This window comes from Lytechinus variegatus, chromosome 17 (genome assembly GCF_018143015.1).
Source record: "Lytechinus variegatus isolate NC3 chromosome 17, Lvar_3.0, whole genome shotgun sequence".
NCBI lineage: Eukaryota > Metazoa > Echinodermata > Echinoidea > Temnopleuroida > Toxopneustidae > Lytechinus > Lytechinus variegatus.
The window spans coordinates 18002630-18026856 of NC_054756.1; the positions used below are offsets into that span (position 1 = coordinate 18002630).

Below are 24227 nucleotides of genomic sequence, written 5' to 3' on the forward strand. Positions count from 1 at the left end.
GCGCATCATAATAAATGGGTGACATGAAAGACAGTTCTTGCAAGGACCCTTTGTGCAATCAGCCCCAGGACTACATGTTGTTTGATTTATTTTAGCCTAATTAACCCCTTGCAGTTGGGCCCTGTTAAACTTTAGTTTTATTGAGAGTCCATCTTAAACTCAAATGGTAATTGGCATATTCTGTTGAAATTAGACCAGAAAATAGTGAATTTTGTCTTCCAGAGTAAGTGCTGCTTCAACTTTCAAGTTGATGAAGATAAATAAACTCACTGGTCACTTGTGTGTGTGTGTATGATCTGTGGAACTTTTCACATACATTTACTGTTATTTCACTTTAAAGATAATTCCAGTATTGGTAACGATCTCAAAATGACTTTTTACAGAATCTAATATAAAGACCACCCAAGTGTCTGTTTGTATGAATAAAAAATATGTGCCAAAGGATTCTAGAAGAAATTGTGTAATTGCTGAGAAATAAGCAAAATAAGCACAGATTTGGTCACTTCTGTCGGGTCTTTATTCCAGCAATAATAAAATGCACTGTCCCACTTGTGCCTATCTGTGTTTGCGATCTTCAGTGTGATTGTATTTCAGCTTAGATTGTATGATTTCACAAAGTTCAGTTTATGTACTGTACCATATCTAGATCCATGATGATGTAGTAATACTTAACCTTGGTTTTACAGACTTTCTCACGAAATAAGTGTTTTACTGCAACTACTTTCATTTACCTTTAAGCTCTTGTTCTTGTACAGGTGCGAACATACATGTGTAAGTAAAAACATTCTTGTGTGTGGTATTTACTTAAAACTGCATCCCACTCAATGATAAAAACAAACTGTTACTTGATGAAACTCTCACTTGGTCTGACTGATTTAGATTTTAAAGGGGATTTTCACCCTGACATGCCTGATGAAAAGTTTGTTGTGAGAGGGGTCCAAATATAAACCGGCTCATTTATCCCTGGTCCTATAAAGTGTTCACTATTCCAGCTACATTAATTATGGTTTTGTAATGTTTCAAAACTTTAAATTAATTGCTTGTGGATGAGCTGACTTATGCATGTAGTTACAGATCTATGTACTTGTAATTGAAGTATTTTATAATCTTCATTTGAAACCCCAATGAAAATTTTCAAAAAGTTCCCATTTTGTATAAAACCTGGAAAGCACTTTGCAACTTTCTGATTCAAATTTGTAACCTTGATGATTGTTCAAAGCTGGGTCTTTTACAAATTCAATGGTAAAGGTATTACAGTGTATGTACATGTGTTACCTGAAAGAGGATGCCATATATGTACATGTACATGTAGATACATACATGTACAGTGTAGAATTCAAATTTGTACAAATAATCAATGCTTGGATGATGTACTGTATGTAAGCAGGGAATTTTACTTCTCAAATTCAGCTACATGTACATGTATGGGGGAGCATTTCATTTTTCGTCTGAACTTAATATTAGATCTGACAATTTTACTTAAATTGGCTGAAAAGCAATGTTACTATAGACATTTTCAGATGAAACAAGACTTGTATAAATGTAGGATTAAAATGGTCCAACAAGTCCTTAAATAAAATGCACCCCTGTAGTCCCCTGACTGTAATTTTAAGAAAAAGATTTCAACTACAGTGTTTGTTCCGTGCAGTGACATGTAGATGTAAAAAAACAAAAACAAAACAAATACAAATAAATAGCAGATACAATACAAACAAATAGCAGAGAGCAGTCATAAGGAAACATCTTTTGAATTTTGAAAGATATTAGAAGAAAAATTCAATATAGAGAAGAGAGATAATAATATGTGATAGAAAATTTCAAACAATACCCAGAGGTTAGGGAGACTATGCAATGTCCGGAGCTCTGATTACGTTTGTGGTGACATTTCCTCTTTGGTGTATCCTATTCCAAACATTATTCTTGTCTAAACGTGATAGGAAAGGAAGCCATAATGAATCATAAAAAGGGTCCTCTTTTGGCCAACAAAAATTGCATGCAGTTTATTGGCATCCCTGAATGTACATGTACATGTATACACTAGGCAAACAAATTTTGGGGGGCTACTTTTCACAAATGTTCTACATGTACATTGGATAAACTTTAAAACATTCCAATCAAAATGGATCTCTTTTGAGCATTTCAGGGGCTAAAGTGCCCCCAGCCCTCGTGTTATTTTTCCCTAATTGATGTAACTCTGAAAGAATTTTTTGCACATGTATGTACAACTGTAGTACTATAACTTTTAAAATTGTTACCCAGTGAAACCTGCTGGTACAGTTACCTTGTATTAAATTGGCAATGTTACTCAAAACACACTCTTTATCTTATTTTTGTCTCGCCCGATTGAGCGATACCATAGGCGCCGCATTTCCAATGGCGGCAGTGGCATCGTCAACATTGAAATCGTTAAGTTTTTTAAATGTCATCATAAAGTATTTGGACCTTTTTCATGAAACTATGAAGTATTTATACTGAACATCCTGCCTGAGTTTCAGGTCACATAACCAAGGTTAAAGGTCATTTTGGGTCAATAAACATGGAGAAAGGAAAATCGTAAGGTAAGGTTGTGTTTTTGAAATGTCTTCATAAGAAAGTATATGGACCTAGTTCATGAAACGTGGACATGATCCTGCCTGAGTTTCAGGTCACATGACCAAGGTCAAAGGTCAATTCATGTCAACAAACTTTGGTAAAGTTGGGGGTGGAATTGTCAAAGTTTCTGGATCTAGGTCATGAAAGTTGGACATGAAATATTTTTAAAGGCCAATGAACTTTGGCCATTTTGGGGTATTTGCTGATTTGGCATAATTTAGTAAGTTTGTAGATCTAGTTCATGAAACTTGGACATACAGAATAATTGTTTTTGCACATATCTTAGACTTACATGTAGGTCACCTTTTTACCAAGGTCAGTGGTCATTTTGGGTCAAAGGATATGTAGTATTGTATTATCGTATGAATGTTTTCTTTTGTGAATAATTATTTAGTACATGTAGCTGTTTTCAAAGTCAACTCTGCTGCTACAATGTACATTGAATTGTGAATGCAGGATTGCAGGCGAGACTGCAAGGGCGTTCCACTTGTTACAAATAATTTAATGCTTTAATAAAATGCCACTTTGTGTCATATTCTCATCTTAAAACTTTATAGGATGCATAATATGCGGGATCATAAAAGATCTTCTTTGTAATGTGAGGCCACAATAAAATTACTTTGTATGTATACATGTACATGTACACACAAGTACATGTATGGTGAATAGCAATTGTGTAAAAAAAATGTGTACCATATTTAATACTTTGTTCAAACACAATGTATACCCGGAAAATGAAAAGGTAGATTTTTGTCTCACCTGCGAAGCAAAGTGAGACTATACATGTAGGCACCGCTTTTCTGACGGCGGCGGCGTCAACATCAAATCTTAACCTGAGGTTAAAGTTTTGAAATGACGTCATAACTTAGAAAGTATATGGACCTGGTTAATAAAACTTGGCCATAAGGTTAATCAAGTATTACTGAACATCCTTGTAGAGTTTCATGTCACATGACCAAGGTCAAAGGTCATTTAGGGTCAATAAACTTAGACCATGTTGGAGGAATCAACATCGAAATCTTAACCCGAGGTTAAGTTTTTGAAATGTCATCATAACTTAGAAAATATATGGACCTAGTTCATGAAACTTGGACATAAGGTTAATCAAGTATCACTGAACATCCTACATGAGGTTCATGTCACATGACCAAGGTCAAAGGTCATTTAGGGTCAATGAACTTTGGCCAAATTGGGGATATCTGTTGATTTCCCCTCAACTTTGAAAGTTTATGGATCTGATTCATGAAACTTGGACATAATAGTAATCAAGCATCACTGAAAATTTTGTGCAAGTTTGAGGTCTCATGATTAAGGTCAAAGGTCATTTAGGGTCAATGAACTTTGGCAGAATCGGGGGTATCTGTTGAATTACCATCATAACTTTGAAAGTTTATTGGTCTAGTTCATTAAACTTGGACATTAGAGTAATCAAGTATCACTGAACATCCTGTGCGCATTTCAGGTCACATGGCCAAGGTCAAAGGTCAATGAACTTTGGCCGAATTGGGTGTATCTGTTGAATTACCATCATAACTTTGAAAGTTTATGGATCTGATTCATGAAATTTGTACATACTTGTAAGAGTAATCAAGTATCACTGAACATCCTGTTCGAGTTTCAGGTCACATGATCAAGGTCAAAGGTCATGTAAGGTCAATGAACTTTGGCCATGTTGGGTTTTTTTGTTGAATAACCATCATATCTCTGCAAGTTTATTGGTCTAGTTCATAAAAAGTGGACATAAGAGTAACCATGTATCACTGAACATCTTGTGCGAGTTAGAGTAGTATTCAAAGTCAGCACTGCTGCTATATTGAACTGCGTGATGCAGGTGCTCGGCCAGAGGCATTCCACTTGTTTGTACTTTAACCTCGAAAAAAGTTTCATTTAAAAAAATAATAATTGTTGGTTACACTTCATTCCTAAAAAAATACTGTAATGTGTGGGCTGTATTATTATTAAAAGGAAACTGCACTAGCTGTCCAATGTACATGTCCAAAGTGGTACAGTATGGTGTGGTAACCAATTTTTCCTAAAATCTTGCCTTTGTTTAAGGTCAACGACACAGGAATAAAGGGCTCTGAACAATTTCCATTATCAGTGAATTTTTGTTCATAAGTTCTTCAGAAGTAGATAATAATACATTGTAGATCAGTGGATCAGTGACAGTGAGATTCACTTTCTAATACTTTCTATACTAGAATTTTTAGTTTTTAGCCCTTATGGACCAGGGGGTGTTTCACACTTTTGCATCATTATAAAAGACATGACCTCAGTATTCATGCCAAGAGGATGGGCACTTGCTGTGTATTAATCAATAAGATTGCGAGTTGCATATATATACACGTCGGCTTTTACATCAAGTGTACAGGCAAGTCTTTTATTGTCATACTTAAATCTTTGTGATACTTCCCCAGATGTCTTTTGTGTTCATACATGTACATGTACCTCCATTCGGTCCTCACAAAGTTTTTCCACTCCCTATTAAAAGGACTGGATGTTTTATTTGGCAAAGCGTACTTTTGAGTTACACACTGTACCTTATGACATTAATGAAAAGCTAACAGTTGGCATGTGGTTTTAAAACCAGTTGTTTAAAATCTATTCTATCTATATTTTATTTTATTGTTCGAAATAGACATGAAATGAAATTCCCTTTGCCCAATTGATCGTTGGCCCGGCAGTCGCTGTGCAGTGCCAGATCGATGAGGCTTTATTCGTTGAATCGTTGAATGTCAAACGGGGTAGCAGCAACTCTCATCTTTTAAAGTCTTTTGGTCTGACACGGCTGGGGTTTGAACCCCCGATCTCCCGGTTGTGAGACAGACGCTCTACCAACTGAGCCAACACACCGGTTAAATGCATATTAACTATATTAAAGCAAGCATGTATACATGTATTAATAGGCCACCTTGAAGTTTGTTAGAACAAGTATTTTCTGATCAGGAAATTTGCCCTGATCTACCCTGTTCAGAAAGTACCAGGTATTTTGGCAGTATGAAAGCCAATTTCTTGCATTATTCCTGAAAGAAAATACCTGCTATTAAAACTGCAGGGATTTGCTACATGTAGGTATTTTGGCAGTGTGAAAGCAAATGACAAACTATTTTCTCAGCCCTGTGAGTAGTTGGGTGCAGGTGATGTACATGTACATGTAGGGCTGCTGACCTGCTATTACATTAGACACTATACTGAGCTTGCTAACTTCAAAAACTTTCGGTCGGTGAGAATGTTGGAAATAGTATTTTTGGGCCTAAACAAGTTCTTGTACATGTATGTTGATTGAGGAGGTCTGAATACATGTAAGTCTGCTGTCTTCCTTCATGAAAATAGACATTAATGTATTAATCATTTCATGCATTTGCTTTCTTTCTTGCAGCTGCTGTTATCCAGTCTCCTCGTGGCTTCTCCTGGAAACATGTAACCATAACAACATGACACGACTCGTACTGATGAAGAGATGACCTTTGACCTCAAATAAATTATCACAACAAGAAGGGGTATTAACAAACAATTGATGCTGTCCAATTGTCCAGATGACTTTTGCCTTGAAAAGGGATTTTTGAAAGCGAAGTGACTTCTGTGATTTTGTCAATAACTACAAAGATTCGAGATGGGCAATGCTCTAAGAAAATTGTTTGGGTTAGGAGGTTCAAATGATACAGATTCGTCTAATGCAACACAGCCTAAAGCAAAAAGAACTCAAAATGTTGCGACACATTCGCCTAAGAAATCATCAGCTGACCAGCCTCCTCGTAAGTTTCAATTTAATTTTCTTTTTCCTCATACAATCTTCAGAGTGAAATATGTGTTAATTCTTTGGACGAGCTGGAATATTATTTTGAAATGGATTTTTTTTTTGGGGGGGGGGGGCTCTTGCACATGGTGGATATGTGCTGCGGAGGGTACCCCCATTTTTACACTCAAATTTCTGATTTAAGGCATAGCATTTTTATCTAAAGGCCTGGTCACACTGCCCAAGTGTTGTTGGAGCGGTCGTGGAGCGGAGAGAAAAAATAATCTCCGCTTGCTACCGTTCAATTCACCATTTTCGATTTCGATTGTTTTTTATTATTTTTGTTTTCCATTTTTTCCCCAATTTTGTGAGCGAAATTCGACCCTCTCTCCCTACCACTCCATGACCGCTCAAACAACACTCAGGCAGTGTGACCAGGCCTTTATGGAGGAAAAGAACAAAGAAAGCTGCTCCAAATTATACTAGCATTTTCTTCTTCATCGAGAAAAAAGAAGAAAGAAATCTGTTCCAAAGCTTTGCATATATTTCGTCATGCTGTTCCAGCTGCATTGATCCGTTACAATGAGCTGCAATTTTGGTGAGAGCGCTGTAGCTGTCCGACCATTGACCCTGTGCGAGCGCACCCGGCGCCCATGCCGCCGGGCTAGCTGCATGCACGTATGCCCATTACACAGGGATTGATACGCACTCACACGCAGGCGACCCGTTCCGAGAACCCTCCATTTTACGATAAGCCCGCTCCAAAGCCCCGTTTTTTTGTCTTGCCCTTAGCACATACCTACCACTTTTTTGGTCGAGTGGGGGTGGGGGAACCTTTAATAGTACCTCCAACTGATGGAAAGTTTGATTTATTGGGAAGTAAAAAGTGATCATAGTGAGCACTGAGCAGGCAAAAAAATATATATTTGGGGGGGGGCTACTACTCACATTTGATTGCCTATAATGTGCAACATTAGTTTTAAAAGCTTTAACATTTTAGTGAAGGGGAAATTTGGAGGCTCTCTTTTATTTTCCAAGTCTCTTTTGTGTGTTTTGGAGACAAAATTGCCATGAGCCCCTGTGAATTTTTTTCTCTGATTGTGAGCTTGTTTTTAATGTTAATTCCAGAAAAAAAATTAACTTGTGTTCATTTAGCAGCTAATATCGTGTGTTTAAAGGTAATTCAGGGAAGTCGGTTGGAATATCCAGTAAGCCTAATATGGTTCATGTAATTTCTATCTGTCTGTCTCTACATGTACATGTACATCCTGTTTTCCACTGATTTCTCTCTTGCTTTCCATAGAAGGAGATAAAAAGAATAATGCCATGTAAAATTCAAAGTCCTGCGTACATGTATATAAAGTGCATATTTATCATGATCAGACATTTATCAATGACCCAAAGTGCTGAACAAATAATTACATAGCACATATCGTTCCATAGTCCGTTGATTTTTTTTTCAGATCATACACTTCTCATGAAAATGGGGTCACATCAAAATTGGCGGGGAAAAGCCCTTTGCTGAATTATTATTCAGTGTTGACTCAGAGTACTTCATATCAGGCTCCTAAAACAGACCAACGTACATTGTTGCATGTATATGTAGGCCCTACAATGTACATATTATTTCGGTAGATTTATGCAGTCTATTTTCTACATGTACTACTGAGTGCATGTGATTCACCCTAAAATGTATACACGTATTAAAGGGAAATTATTTACAAAATGTACAAAGGGCTATTGTTTGATGAATCAAAGTCATGGATATCATCAAATTGTCCCATACAATGAAGTATCTAAAGACAGACCTGTCTTCCTTTTTTATTCATCGGCCATGTACGTGAACCACCTATAGGCTATGTATCAACTCAGCGGAGCCCGCCATTATAAAAGCCCTCTCGCGGTAGGTCGCCAAGCAATCTTGTTAGCAACGCATGTGAGCACCGTCTTGCTCACTCTCCAAAATGTATGCGATATTAAAATCCTAAAAACTAATGGAATCGTTAAAATTTAGTAAGGCTATGAATACTTATCATTTACATTGACTATCAGTGTATCAACCTATAACAGATTTACAAGCAAGTGTGGAAAAGATTTCGAATTACCAGTAATTTTGATGAGTGATACAATAAGCCAAAATTTATGAAAATATTGCGTAAATTTCATATAGCATTTCAAAATCGTTATTTTCAATATCTTCACAATTTTTCATTGTGTTAAAAAACATCTTATTACTTTAACTATAATTTTCCCGAACTGATAACATTGGTAGGCTATTTTCTCCATCGCTTAAAAGGAAATGTCGGGCTTTCGAAATCAGGTTAATTTTTGTTATATTTCTATAAAAGAAAATCGTTAGATTCGAGCTACTATACCATTGTTCTCCCGAAGAAGGATTATCATCTCATAATGTTGTGAAAATGATACATAACAATAAAACTTACGAGTGCAGCAATCCATGTTGGATAAAATTTTTCAGTATGAGTTTCGTAATGAAGAGAAAAATTAGGTTCATTCTTAGCACGCGAGCCGCAGAATAATAAATTTTAGCGTGTGCAGACAGGGCTGATTGCCCTGACTGTCCCTTCAGATTATCCAGTCCGATACCGCGTCGGGTTGTATATATCCCACGTACCTTTTCCCCTTGCGATGACCACTGTGCAGTTTTAGTGTTTAATTTTGATACTCAATCTGTGAAATTAATAGTTTACCAATATCTGAAAATGCTTGGAATATACCTGACACATAAATTATTTCATTTTCGGTAATTATTATTTCTTTCCTGAATTACAAAAAGTCAAACTGCCTAGTGTCAAGAATGTGTAACATTAACTTATATAGTTAAAAATTACAACATTATCAAGGTTTGGGAAATATCTTGTTAAGTTTGCCCAATGTCATATCTCACGGTATATGTTAAACAGAAAATATAGAACAAGTGTATATTTTGTAAATTCCACGGCCACCTTTACCATCATGCGACATATGAAACCGACCAGCGTGGCCGCCGGGGGGGGGGGGGGGGAGGTACTCAAATTATTTTAAAATCAAAGTAATAGCAATTTTATAGATCTGCAATATTCCTATCCATGCTCTCGTGATAATGACTTAAAATCATGGTGAGTTGCAATGGGGAGGGGTTGATGAGGAATACTGAAAAGGGCCAAAATGAGATTGCAGGCCGGTAGAAATACCTGTAAGAGGGGCAAATATGAATAGGTTAGTTTTATTGGAGGAGAGCTTGACCATAACAGAAGGGAAGGAATAATATGAGACGGTTGAAATTTAGATTGGGAGAGCTGATCTTTGAGATATAAAATGTCACAAACACAAAAACAAAGAAAGAGAGAACAGGGAGATAGGAGGAAAAGAGAAGTTGCAATAAAATATACCAAACAGGCACTTGTCTGGGGCGAAAGTGAGTGATGATAACTTATGCCCCCCCCCTCCCTCCACTCCCTAGTCAATCTTGGTAGCAGAGACACCGAGAAGATGATTGATGAAAAAGGGGCTAATGGGACCCACAGAAAAAAAATCAGTAATCTTGAACAGGACAGCTTGAAAACTTATAGTAGGATCCTCATATTGTATATAATTATAATTATGATAAAAGGTAAAATTCCACGATAAACAACAAGAATTAATATTAGAAAATAAGGTTATTTGAAAGAGAGTGGGAAAAGGACCCCCCCCCTTTCTCCCGATCCGCTTGAGACACCTGAACCCGGCTCCCGGCCCTTCCTCTTTTTCAGTATATTCCATCTCTTTAAGTTCGTGAGGCGGCCGTGGAATTTACAAAAAATACAGTTGTTCTATATTTTCTGTTTAACATTCAGTGAGATACTGATGACATTGGGCAAACTTAACATATTTTCCAAATCTTGACAATTTCTATCATGATTCTTGACCTATAAGATTGACTTTTTGTAATTCATGCAGGAAAGAAATAATAATTCTCGAAAATGAAATCATTAATATGTGTCAGGTATATTCCGAGCATTTTTCGATATCGGTATTTCACAGACTGAGTATCAAAATGAAGCACTATATAACTCAACAGTGGTCACTGCAAGGGGACAAGGTACGTGGAATATACCACCCGACACCGGTATGGGACTAGATAATCCCGCGCGACACACCAGGGGATCAGCCATGTCTGCGCGCGCTAAAAATTATCATTCTGCGGCTCGCGTGCTAAGAATGAACTTGATTTTTCTCTTCATTACGAAACTCATCCTAAAAAATGTTATCTAACATGGATTACTACACTCCTAAAATATATTGTAATGTATCATTTACACAACATTATGAGATGATAACCCTCCTTCGGGCAAACAGTTGGTATAGTAGTTCTAATCTAACAATTTTCTTTTAGAAATATAACAAAAATTAACCTGATCTTGAAGGCCTGCCATTTCCTCATAAAGCCGAGAAACAGTAATCTATCAACGTTATCAGTTAGGGAAAATTATACTAAATGTAATAAGATGTTTTTTAAAACAATGAAAAATTATGAAAATATTTAAATTAAGGATTTTGAAATGCTATACAAAATTTACACTATATTCTCATAAATTTTGGCACTTTGTATCACCCATTAAAATGGCTGATAATTCGTAATATAACCGTCACTTGCTGGTAAATTCGGTATGAGTTTGTACACCGATAGTCAATGTAAATGATAAACATTCATAGCCTTACTAAATTTTAACGATTCTATGGTTTTTAGGATTTTAATATCGCAGACATTATGGAGAGTGAGCAGAACGATGCTTACAGGCGTTGTCAACGGGGTTGCTAGGCGCGAAAATCTGATTTAGCTCCGCCCACTTTTTACACTGAGTTGGAGGGATTCACGTACGTGCGGCTCTTCCAACCAAAATCTGTACGTGTGTGTGGGGGGGGGGGGGGAAGGTTGTACATGTACAATGAATTGAGTGTAAATTTCCTGCAGTAGCTACAGAGATGTACATTTTAGTCTTAAACATTTTTCTCCGTTGTTTTCAGGTAATGTACACTGTAAATAACTAAATATTTGTCTTGGTCCACAGAAAATGCTTTGAAATTGTCAAGGGCAGTTCTTAACACCTACATCAGCCTTAAACAAAGAATGAAATGATATCAGATCATTTCTACCAAAATTTAATATGTTTTAGCTTTATCATGTTTGATTTGTTTCAGTAGATTTGTAACGATGCATGTAGATTATTCTGATATTTCAGTGTGGTGCAACATACATACATGTACACTTCCATTGACGAGTGGATGCCATGCATGACCATGGGGTTTGGAAAAGCACCCTAAACATGGATTTTACATGTTCTGAAAATACGCCCCTTAACAAGTATTGCCGTTTAAAACCATACCCTTGACAAGTATTGGAAAAACGTATCACGGTACCCTTGACTGAATTGACCCCCTATAAAAGTACAAAGATATCTTAATTGTTATGTCACAGACGTCGGCTTTACCTTGATTTTTTATATTTATTTTTTTTATGTCGATGTGTGCAACTTCGAAAATAAAATGTAGATAAAACTAATGATTTTTAATGTGTGATTGTGAAAATAACTGAGGGCAATTAGGTTTATATCAATTATTAAATCTTCAGCAAGATTTAGGCACACACTTTGAAATACTGTTTTCCATTGAATCTATACATGTATATCAACAGCTGTTCCATGGAGGCCCCCAGAGTTAAGTTACATCGCTCTCTACTCATTTCAAGGAAGAAACGAAGGTGACTTATCATTTCAGAAAGGAGAAGTGCTTAAAGTATTCGACCAATCGTAAGTAAACTCCATGACATTTTCGCATACTTTTTTGGGCCTTTTTGATATCCCAAAGTGGCTTTGCTCCAAATTTTATAAAAAATGAAGGCTGACATTTAAACAGGTTTTATAATGGAGCTAAAATATAATAAACATATAAATTATCTACATTTTGATTTAAGTCTTAAACTCCATGACATTTTTGCTTTTAAATACTTCTTATGGGCCTTTTTTTAATACTTGTATGTGTTCCCAAAGTGGCCTTGCTCAAAATTTTAAGAAAAATGAAGGCTGATATAAACAGGTTTTATAATGGAGCCAAGAAAATGATCATGTCGTATCACTTTCTGCCCTGAAGCAAATAATCTAATTATTGGCATTCATTTTACATTGAATTTCTAATAAATTTGTAGTAAGTACTGTAAATATTATTCATTACAATTCGAAATCCTTCATTGACATTGATGTGTATTTAATATTGGAGTCTGCTACTTTGTCATCAAAATCAAAATAATGTAGAAAATACATGCTTCATCTACAAAAATTATATCTTTTACAAAACAAAAACATATCTCATACAAAACAATAAATCTCATATTTCATCATCTCTTTCTGTGAGAATGATATTCTCTTGATTTGTATGGGTTTTTTATACAAAAGACACAGGTATGCTGGAGGTTTGCTCGTTTAAAATTACATTCAGCCATTGATGATTCAACATGTTCATTGACGTTACATTTATTACCTAAACCACGTTTTAATGGTATTTGAACATGCATACACCTGTGATAATTGATTATGTCGTTAGCTTTAATCACCCCCCTCTTTAGTAGCCTCATTAAACCCATTACACTCATTAAAACCCATTACTTTATACAGCATGTGATACCACAGTAATGGCCATTACAGATAATTGATCGCATTCATAGTACTAGATGCACTTTATCTCTTATGTGTTTCCTATAGCTCATTTCCCTCTTGATGAAGACTCTAGAGTCCTTCAGAGGTAATTTTACTTTCACACTCAGAGATTGATTGTTATGATTATTAATAATTAATATCTATGATGTAATATTTATATTTTTTTATTATAAAGCAGTATTATTAAAGCATACATGTACAGTACAGGGCTTTATTTATAGATTTATCAGTGAGCGAATGAATTGAAAATAAATCAACCCATCAATGAATCGATAAAAAAACTGATTGAATGAATGAATCAATCAATCAAATTGGGGCGCTGTTATCTAGTGTACATGTATGTGACTCTTTTTCAATATGAGGTACGTGGGTTCGATTCTTAGGTATGGCATGTTTTCCTTCATCAAGAAATTTACCTGCTGCACTCAACCCAGGTGAGGTGAAATGGGTACCTGGTAGGAAGAAATTCCTTGAATGCTTGAGTGCCTATAAGTAGCCGAGCTTGAGCCAGGGTAGTAGTAATAATAGCAGGGTCCAATGGGAGAACAGTTTTTGGTACTAACATGTACATGTAAATGACTACCCCGGTAAATACATGAATGCCTATCATTGTTATTATTAATCAATCAATCAAGCAACAAATAAAATAAATGTAAAATTAAGAAATCAATAAATTGATTGAACTTTAAAATCAACAACTTATGAATGAATAAGAAAATTAATCAATGAAGCAGTTAAGGAATGAATGAATGAATGAGAGAATGTATGAATCAGTCAGTCAGTCAGTCAACCAACCAATCAACCAACCAACCAACCAGTGAATGAATCAATCAGTCAGTCAATCAAACTTGTAAAAAAAATCATAATCATTCATCAATCAATGACAAATCACCAATTAAATGAATGAATTATTCAATCAATCTATCAAGCAAACAATCAAGCAACAGATCAATGAATCAAAAAGCAAATTAACAATTCAACATATCAGCCAAGATAGATAACAATAAAATAATAAATCAATAAATTAATTTAACTTTCAAATTAACAAATTATGAATAAATCAGAAAATTGATTACTAAAAGCAGTATTGAATACATGTAGATGAATGGATGAATGAATGAATGAATCAATCAATCAACCAACCAACCACCCAACCAGTGAACAAAAATAGTGATTGAATCAATCAGTCAGTCAATCAAACTTGTAAGCAAGCAAAAAAAAAACAATCATAAATCATTCATCAATCAATGACAAATCACCAATTAATGAATTAATGAATTAATGAATTATTCAATCAATAATCAATTAATGAATTATTCAATCAATCTATCAAGCAACAGATCAATGAATCAAAAAGGAAATTAATAATTCAACATATCAGTCAAGATAGATAACAAAAAAATAATAAATCAATAAATTTAACTTTCAAATTAACAAATTATGAATAAATCAGAAAATTGATTGCTAAAAGCAGCATTGAATAGATTCATGAATGAATGAATGAATGAATATACATGTCGGAATGAATGAATGAATGAATCAATCAAACAAACAAACAAACAAAACAATCAGTTTTCAATCAATGTTAAATAACCAAATAAACATTTTAATCAATCAATCCATCAAGCAAGCAACAGATCAATGAATCAACAAATAAATTCAAATAAACAATTGAACATATCAATCAAGATAATCTGTCACTAAACATTAATTAATTAAAAAAAATAATGAAAAGTCATGATTCTTTCTGTCCCCCTCTCTATCTATCTCTCTGTCTATCTTTTTCTCTCCAGTGGTGATTGGTGGGTAGCTTCTTCAACTAGGACTAGTCTCCAAGGCTACATCCCATGCAATTATGTTGCACCAGTCAACTCATTAGAGGTGGAAGAGTAAGTATCTTCATTGTATTGCCAATTTAGAGAGGATAATGATCAGTTGATATGAGAGATAACTGCCAGTTTTTGTAATGATCTCATATCGTGTTCTAACATAATAAACATACGCGTATAGATAATTGAAATTATTCTTGGGAGAAAATGCGGAAATTCTGAGGATTTTTTTGTAGCAAGATATGCTATTCATGATGTTCTATAAACTGCATGTAGGGTTATTTTCGAAATGATGATGCATGTGTGTCTTTGATGGCGATCTTCAGTGTGCTTGCTTTCAGATTAGATTTCATGATTTCATAACTTAGTTTATAGGTTTACGCGAATTTACTGGACGTAAATTTACGATATGCTGACAGTTATTAGCTTGATTTAAAAGACATGCCTCATGAAGTCATTTTTTGCTGTAGACTATTTTGGTTTAGTTTTTTAACAGTAGGCAATACATGAGGGCGATGGGTGATTCCGCCTTCAAAATACAATGTACATGTAGCCAAAATTTCCACTGAAATTTGCAAAATGGAATGCTTTGACTGAGGCAACCATCTTTTCTAAAGCAATTATATCTATTCTACACTGGTGACCATTACCCTCTTTTACTTTGCTTGCTATTTTATTTTTTGTTGCGAATTGGTATAATATGGCTTGTATTTGTTTGGTTTTAAAGGTCAAATCCACCTCAGAAAAATGTTGATTTGAATCAATAGAGAAAAATCAGAAAAGCACAATGCTGGAAATTTCATCAAAATCAGATGTAAAATAAAAAAAGTTATGACATTTCAAAGTTTTTTTTTTTTAACAAAATATTTAGATGAACGAGCCAATTACACCCAAATGAGAGAGTTGATGATGTCACTCACTCACTTTTTCTTTTGTTTTTTATTGTTTGAATATACAATATTTCAGTTTTTACGAATTTGACAATTAGGATCTCCTTGCCTGAAGCACAAAATGTTAAAATAATGGAATTCCAAGTGTTCAGGGAGGAATGAAAGTTCATTTCACATGACAATGACGAGAAAATCAAAATATTTCATATATAAAATACAAAAAGAAATAGTGAGTGAGTGAGGTCATCAGTTCCTCATTTGCATACTGACTGAGATGTGCATGTAACTGTTTTGTGAAATGAAGCGAAACTTTAAAATGCCATAATCTTTTTTTTTTTGCTTGTCAATGTGCCTCCCCTTTTGGAAAATCCAGGATTGGTCCCTAATTACATGTAGCACAGTGTACACTATGTACTTGCTATCATGTGCCTGTATTAGTTTTAGTACCCATCATTTATCGCGATGACATATTGGGCTTATCCACCAAAAGATTCCTGCATAAAATTGCCAACCCGTCCACTCACCACATGGTCTACTTTCATTTAGTCTAATGCCATCCTGTCCATCAACATTTCGTCTAACATCCATATCATCCAATAATCATTTGGTCCAATCATCACTTCGTCTAATCACTTTTTTGTCTCAACCAGTTGGTCTAATATCCATTTAATTTTCATTCATTTTGCACAATGAACGCTTTAGTCCAATTAGACCAAATGGTATATGGACTATTAAAATGGCCATTGGACCAACTGGTTATTAGACAAAATGGTGAGTGAAGGAATTGGCAATTAGACCATGTGGAAATTGGACAAAATGATGGTAGACCAAATGAAAGTAGACGAGTTGGCAATTGGACGAATTGGAAAGAAATAAACTCTACATGTGTAGTACCTTGCAGTTGCAACTGTACCAAGAGACCAATTTTTATTATAAAGGGGAAGTTCACCCTGAAGAAAACTTTGTTGTAAAAATAGCAGAAAAAATAGTAAAAAAATATTGGTGAAGGTTTGAGGAAAATCCGTTAAAGAGTAAGAAAGTTATTAGAGTTCAAAGTTTTGGATTTGTGACGTCATAAACGAGCAGCTGCCCCATGTGTTATGTAATATAAAATGCATGAAATTCAAATTTTGTATGGTTCCTGATGCCTTAATTTTGTTTTCTATTCATGATCGGGTGTGAAATGATTTGCCTATTGATATACAAAAGGTACAGTGAAAACCATTTTCAATTTTCTGAGAAAATGACATTTCATTGATTTTTTACCATTCGCTATGTAGAAATGCTGCTCGCATATGACGTCACAAATCAAATAATTGAAATTCTAATAACTTTTTAATCACTTGATGAATTTTTCTCAAACCTTCGGCAATATTTTTTATTATTTTTTCTTCTATTTTTTTGGAACGGTGGCAAATAATGTTTCTCAAAATTTACATAGATTGTCATTCATTGTTTTCACTTCAAAAGCCATGTCCGCCAAGTTGAGTGCAGTTAAATCCAAATTAAATGCCATGTGGTTTACACAAATTGGAGTGTGTAATTGCATAACATCCTGGAAACTTTTCCATTTCTCTGTGTATTGTTGTTCAATATTGAGTTGTATACTGATATTAAGTTGTGCAGTAGTTCATTTTCGAAAGAGGAAGTGAACTTTATACCATTGGGAACAGACGGAAATAAGCATGTAGGCATATACAGTTTACATGTATTACCCTATATTTTTTCTGCATATTACAACAGTGATTGATGGAATATGAGAATAAGTTTGCCTCTAACATTCCGGCAATCACGATTGTCTCTTCATTTTCAAAGGGACTTACAGTAAACTTTTTTGTCTATTCCATATTGTTAGGATTGTCCGATTTTCATGTCCTCTCCCCTGTATTGTTTTTATTTTTACTTTATGGGGATATTCATTATTAAAAAAAATTATTTGTTGTTGTATTAAAGTACTTAAGACCATTCAAGGAAAAGTGCACTCTAACATGTAAATAATACCTCACATTTGACACAAATTTGTTGCAAAAACATGCACAAATTCTAAAATGATGAGATAAAATAAAAACACATTTAAAATCAAATGGTGGTTTCTTCGTATTATTTATGTGGGGAAGATACATGTACATGTACAATGTATTTAGTTTTATTGATGATGTATTGTAAAAAAAAAGTATTTGCAAATTACCTGAAATGCACTTTTTTTTTGGGGGTGACCCTTGGTACATCTATATAGGTATTTATTCTGGTAGTCAACAAACTCTGAATTTCTTTTTATGTAGTTTGGTAGTTTGGAATGAAATCTTTGTTGTGAATTGAACATTGCATGATATACCCAGCACTTACATAAAAAAAAATCAAAAGAAAAAAAATATTGACTGTTTTATTATTTTTTGGGGTCTGAAACTCCCTGTCATGATTCTCCAGTGCCCTCAAACATTCAGACCATAAGTGGAAACTTTGCATATTTCCAGTGAATCCAGTGTTTTCTTTTGTGTCAATAGCAAAATGAAAGTACATTGTACATACATGTACAGCCAAGCAGAAATGATAATTCTTGGACTGATGTTTGCACATCCTGTCTGTGTTTAAAGAAAGGGATGCTTTATCATGCTAAAAGTACAGTAGCTGCTCTGATGTGTCATATTGCACAAGAGTATTTGGTCATCTATACTTTTGATGCCATTGACATCAAGTGATCTCTCCTGACATAGCAACAATAATCCAGTTTCTTTGGTAGGCCCTTATTGATTGAAACTGTACACATTACACCAGAAAAATGCACAGAAGAGTATTTTTTTCTACATGTACATGTAGCTATTAAAGATCCTTTATACTGACCTACATGTATGCTGCAGAGTATAAAAATACACCACAAATTATTTTCTTGGCAACAGTCTCTGAAAGCACGAAAATGTACCAATGAATGGTATTGAAAAATGAATTCATGCATCAGATACAAAAGAGAGACATGTATGTTTTGATATACTGTATACCTGCAGCTCTATATCATACATGTATGCCAACTGTTTCTTTTTTTGCATTATTTTGATGCTTCCTGTATTTTTATAATGACACATATTTATACAGATAAAATGGGAAATCTCAAAAAAATCTTATAATTATATGTCTTGCAGAAAAGTTAAAAGTTCTGATTTTTCACCCATTATTCTATCCTTAGACATGGTTGCCATTCACTTCCTATGGATTCAAGCTAACTAGGCTCGCTGATTATTATGTGATTCTCTCATTTATTTTCCGGCTTTGTTAGTGGATCGTCAGTATTAAAATAAAAATTATTTCAATTTTAAACAGGGGGGGGGTAGGGGCACTTCACTTTTTTACTGTCCACATGTGGGGGGGAAAACACCTAAAAAGGTGTGAGTCATAAAGACCAAAATTGGGCAAAAAGGTATGGTTGTTGGGTAAAACCTGTATTGTGTAGGGGGCAAAATTGTCAAAAATGCATGTGAAAAATACTTGTAAAGGGTACACAGTAGAAGACTAGTTGAGTGCCCCCCCCCAGGAATTTTCAGCTGTATTGATAAAACTGTAAAAGATTAAAGCAGTACTCTGTAATAAACATGCAGATTTATACTAGTCAACATTCTCTGATACTGTACACTGGTACACTTTTTAATTAATTATGACATGTGTCTACTCTGGATGCTATTCACTAGGGTATCCTGTACCAATGATTTATACATGTTGAGTTTGTTTATTATGAAGCCTACCAGCTGTCTGGCATACATGTAGTTCATTCATTATATCCACTTAACCATAAAATATGCAAAGAAACATGGTTATTTTGGGAACATGTACATGTATAGTGTATGATATTTACATATGTTATGAAGTCACTATAAAGGCAAGTTCCGGTTGAAGAACTCTATTTAAGAAAAAAAAAGCTGCCTCATGCATACACTGTACAGTATGTGCACAAGTTTGCAGTATCTTTCTAAACTCCCTCCCCTTCTATGGAATAGGTTTTTTTCTCCTAATGTTCTAATTTCTTATTTTTGGCTTGATTATACTGTAAGTACTCCTTTTATGCATAACATTTTATAGGTAAACTTAAATTGTGATGAAATTCACTTGCATTACATTTGAAGCAGGATGTTAGGAACTTTTATTAGACCTCTCCTCATTTCTTTTTCCTTCCTTCCTTCTTTTGGTATGTAGATCATACACGGGGTACTGCTTTCATTAAACCGTGAAGTGACCTTTGAAACTTGATATATTGTATTAAAATTTGAATATTTAAGTTAATGTTGTGCATTGCTTGCTATATGTAAAGTAGCTTCTGCACCTCAGCAGTGTACTGCTTTTTTAGGTGCCCATGGGTGTTCTCACCCACTGGTGCTTTTGAAGTTCACCATTTTAGTTTTATCCAGGGTCGCATAACACAAAAGTTAGCAGTTAATCGTATGTTTGATACTTTGATATTCATGATTGTACACTCTGCAAAAAAAGTTCTTGGACACTTATAAAAGTTAAAATATTCCATATAGATGTTTGATTAAAGGCAAATTATTGTATGTCAACATGACCAGACAATATTCCTCTTCCAGTATGACATGACATTTTCATGTGAACAGTCATGCGTGGGTGCATACATTGTAAATGCTTTAAACAGTAGCAATGTCAGTAAAAGAAAATTGCAAGAAATGATCAGTCAGTGCATGGCTGGTTACAGGCATTAAAAACAATAGCAATGTCAGTAAAAGAAAATTGCAAGAAAATGATCAATCATTGTTTCAGTTGTGAAAGTTTGTGTGGCATAAATATCCATTAAATGATAAAAGCAAACTTAAATCAAATACCACTCTAAAAGTGAAGAGAAAGTTATCCAACTTGGATGCATCACTATTACACTGGAATTTTAAGTCAAAGTTAGTCGATGAAAAAATGTCAAATATCTTGGCATAAGCAAAAGAAAATTATCCTTATCCTCCTATCTTCTGCAAGGGTGGTGGCTGTAGGTCGACCACTCCTAGGGCGGTCTCTAACTTCATCAGTTGCCAAATACCACTTCATCAGTAGCCAAATACCATTGGTGAAACTTGGAAATATCGAGCCACTTGTCTAAATGACTGCCCAGACTGCAGTACGCTCTTGGTTGGAAAGCTTCATCTTGAAAGTGAATGTCCAAATGATCCATCTCATTATGCATCTCATGATGCATCCCTAAGCATTCTATTCAAATGATAACTACCTGTTGAAATTGTTGAATGTACATGTACTGAATGCCTACAGGATGGCCATGATCATTAGCTTTTGAATGGTCCATTTCTTGCAATTTTCTTTTACTGACATTGCTACTGTTTAAAGCATTTAACCACCCACGCATGACTGTTCACATGAAAATGTCATGTCATACTGAAAAAGGAATATTGTCTGGTCATGTTGACATACAATAATTTGCCTTTAATCAAATATCTACATGTATATGGAATATTTTAACTTAAATCATAAGTGTCCAAGAACTTTTTCTGCCGAGTGTATATTGTCATTGCAATCAGTCGTTTTGTTCTGTGAGCATTGCTGAGATGATTCAGGCAAGTGTTCTGAGATAAAAACCAAAATTACTTGCCCGAATTGGGCAAGCAAAATTCTCACAGTAGAATGGCCAAAATTAGGGTCGATATGGTACATTGACCCTAATTTGGTCATGGCAGGCAAGATAAAAATCACTTTGGAAAAAGGAATGCAATATTACATGTACATGTACCGGTACATCAGTTCATGCCAAAAGAGAAAAAGGTCAATGGTTTATAAAACCGCAAAACTTTCTTTTGAAGAGGTAAAACTTCCTTTATCAAGGATTTTTTCGGGCAAGTAAAATATGTTGTTGGGCAAGTACATTCCAACAATTTAAAAATTTACTTGCCTGACTGGCAAGTGCTTCTAAAAAGTTATGTAGCACCCTGCCATACAATGGTAACTACCATGGTAACAATGCTAATTAGCCAATCAGAATAAAGGATTTCAGGGAAGTTACCATTGGATGTCTAGGTTACCATTAAACTATTAATGTAACAGGGTCCTAGTGAAGAGAACTGCTGTGGATCTAGACCTATTGGCTCATATTCTGAACCCAGGTTTAAATCAAACCCTGGTTTAAAGTTGTGGTTTAACTATGGAGAGCCAATTGGGTCAGAAACCCCTAATAGTACACATGACACCCCCACTGTTCATAATTGTCTAGGAATGATAACTGGGGCCCGTTGCAGAAAGAGTTGCGTTTAAACGCAAGTCAAAAAATCAAGCGCAAGTTCCAAATGGGGGCTGTTGATTGGTTGAAAATCAAGTTGCGCATGATTTTTAGAGTTGCGATTGATTGCAACTCTTTCTGCAACGGGACCCAGATTGATAATTATTTGTTATAAAAGCAAAAGGAAACAAAATAGTAAACATAAGAAATATACCAGATAAACAGAATTTTTGGCTCTTCATAATTTAAGCACAGAGTTAGACCATGGTCTGAAGTTAAATCTGACTTCAGAATATGGGCCATTGAGTATCTCTTCACAGCCTAGTCATGTTTGTAAATAAATGTAGATTCTACATTCTCTGCAATGATTATAAACTCAGTCATCTTTTAAGAGGTTTGCATACCAATCAATCAAGGGACCTATACTTTTTTGTAAGAAAAATTTGAGCTATTCTGATTTATTTCTGAAAGCAGATCACAACCAATAGGTTGTGGCATGGTTGAAAAGTGACTGCCTGCTTTCCCACCCTTGGTCTCGTTGTACATGTATGGTCTATGGGGAAAAACTGCTGTAGAAAACCTGTAAAATAGTTGGTGTAAATGCTCGATGAACCCAGAGAAACAGTCTCTATTGAAGATCTGTAAATCTACTTTTAATCTAGCTCTGACTGCTTACATTAATATCACTACCAGTGTTAATTTTTCAGATGTACATGTACATTCAGGCCAACTTGTTAATGTCTGTTTGGACTTTGCTCTCCAATCGAGTGATGTTTATTATGTTTTTCATGCCTCACTCAGTCCGATTGTACTCGGGATCAAACAACTATTTTTGATGGAGCAAATGTTTGTATTCAACTTTAGTCAACCTGAAATTAATGAGGAATATAGAATAAAATTATTGATGATCTTATTTCCACCTGTATATGAATTGAAAAGAAGTTTATTTACTTCAATAACTCCATACATCTACTTGATTTGCTAGTTCAGCCCTCTGGACTGCCATACCCGAATAGAACTCCCAAGGATTTAAAAAGCGCGAGCGCGCCCTCTCCCGTTCAGGCTTACTACCCATGATCACCGCGCAACTAGCGTCCATCTTCCTCTTTTGCTTTCGGCAAGCCACCTGTCAAGACGTGCTCAGATAAGTCTCCTAAGAGCTCAAATCTTTTTGAGCTTTGGTATATTATTTTCGCTTATCTGTGGTGCATTCTCCCTTTTAATTTCAATCTTTCCATTTGTGTGTAAGATTGTGTTCAGAATTTACACTTGGCGTGACTTTTTAGATGTGTTTTTGGTGACACTTAAATTGTTTTCTAACGTTTGAGTTCTCGTCGCGCCGCATCGCTAGCGCGTTCGCGAGGCACCGGGCTTGGCCTGCCTACGTGGCAGCAAGCCTTCACCACCTGTCATGGTTATTGTTCTTCACGTTCAAAGCGTGGTGGCTTTTGGTGCCGTTTTTGAATTAAATTCTAGACAGCCTCTACACTTTGTTGTCGAGGGTGTTATTGTTATTTCTTTTTGCAGGTTGGGATCTTCAACTCTGTTCCTTCCTTGCTTTCTGGAATTGATTTATTAAGATTTTCGATTGATTATTGATTGATTAATTCTTCAATTCTCTTTCCTTTCTGTTCTGAATAAATTTCTTAATTGATATTTTATTCACAGGCGGATCTTAAAGCTCAATTCCTTTTTCCTTCTGTTCTGAATAAATTTCTTGATTGATATTTTATTCACAGGCGGATCTTAAAGCTCAATTCCTTTTCCTTCTGTTCTGAATAAATTTCTTGATTGATATTTTATTCACAGGCGGATCCTAAAGCTCAATTCCTTTTCCTTTCTGTTCTGAATAAAATTCTTGATTAATATTTTATTCACAGACGCTTCGGGGATTGTTTAATTCGGCTTACGCAATTATACCTGATGATTGTTTGGTTATTCAATCCCCCCTAAAAAAAAAAAAAAAAAAATTTTTTGTTCTTTACAGGTGGGGTCTCCTTCCTGTTAGAAATTTTTTTGACCTGTCCCGGAATTGTTTTCTTCGTTCAATTCCCTCTTCCCTCCTAGTCTTATATATTTTTTTATTTCGACAGGTGGGCTCTACGATTCCCTTTGAGGATTTACTGTGTCGTTCTTCCTCTTGGAATCGTTACTAGAGACGTTCCTCCTTCCTCCTGTTCTGAATTTCTTTACCTTTCCACAGGAGGTTACTTTTTTTTTTTTTTTTTTTTTTTTTTTTTTTTCCTCTTGGAAATTATCGTAAAATTTCTCTTA

General features: G+C 35.1%; 1 protein-coding gene across 1 annotated transcript in view; it reads left to right on the forward strand.

Moving 5' to 3' along the window:
• LOC121430675 (tyrosine-protein kinase SRK2-like) overlaps positions 1-24227 on the forward strand; it is a 68387-nt gene that overhangs the window by 562 nt on the left and 43598 nt on the right. Inside the window, exons 2-4 of the mRNA XM_041628015.1 lie at positions 5972-6347; positions 12003-12117; positions 14814-14909. Of these exons, the coding sequence (XP_041483949.1) occupies positions 6206-6347; positions 12003-12117; positions 14814-14909 (353 nt within the window). The 5' untranslated portion in view covers positions 5972-6205. The remainder of the gene's footprint in view (positions 1-5971; positions 6348-12002; positions 12118-14813; positions 14910-24227) is intronic.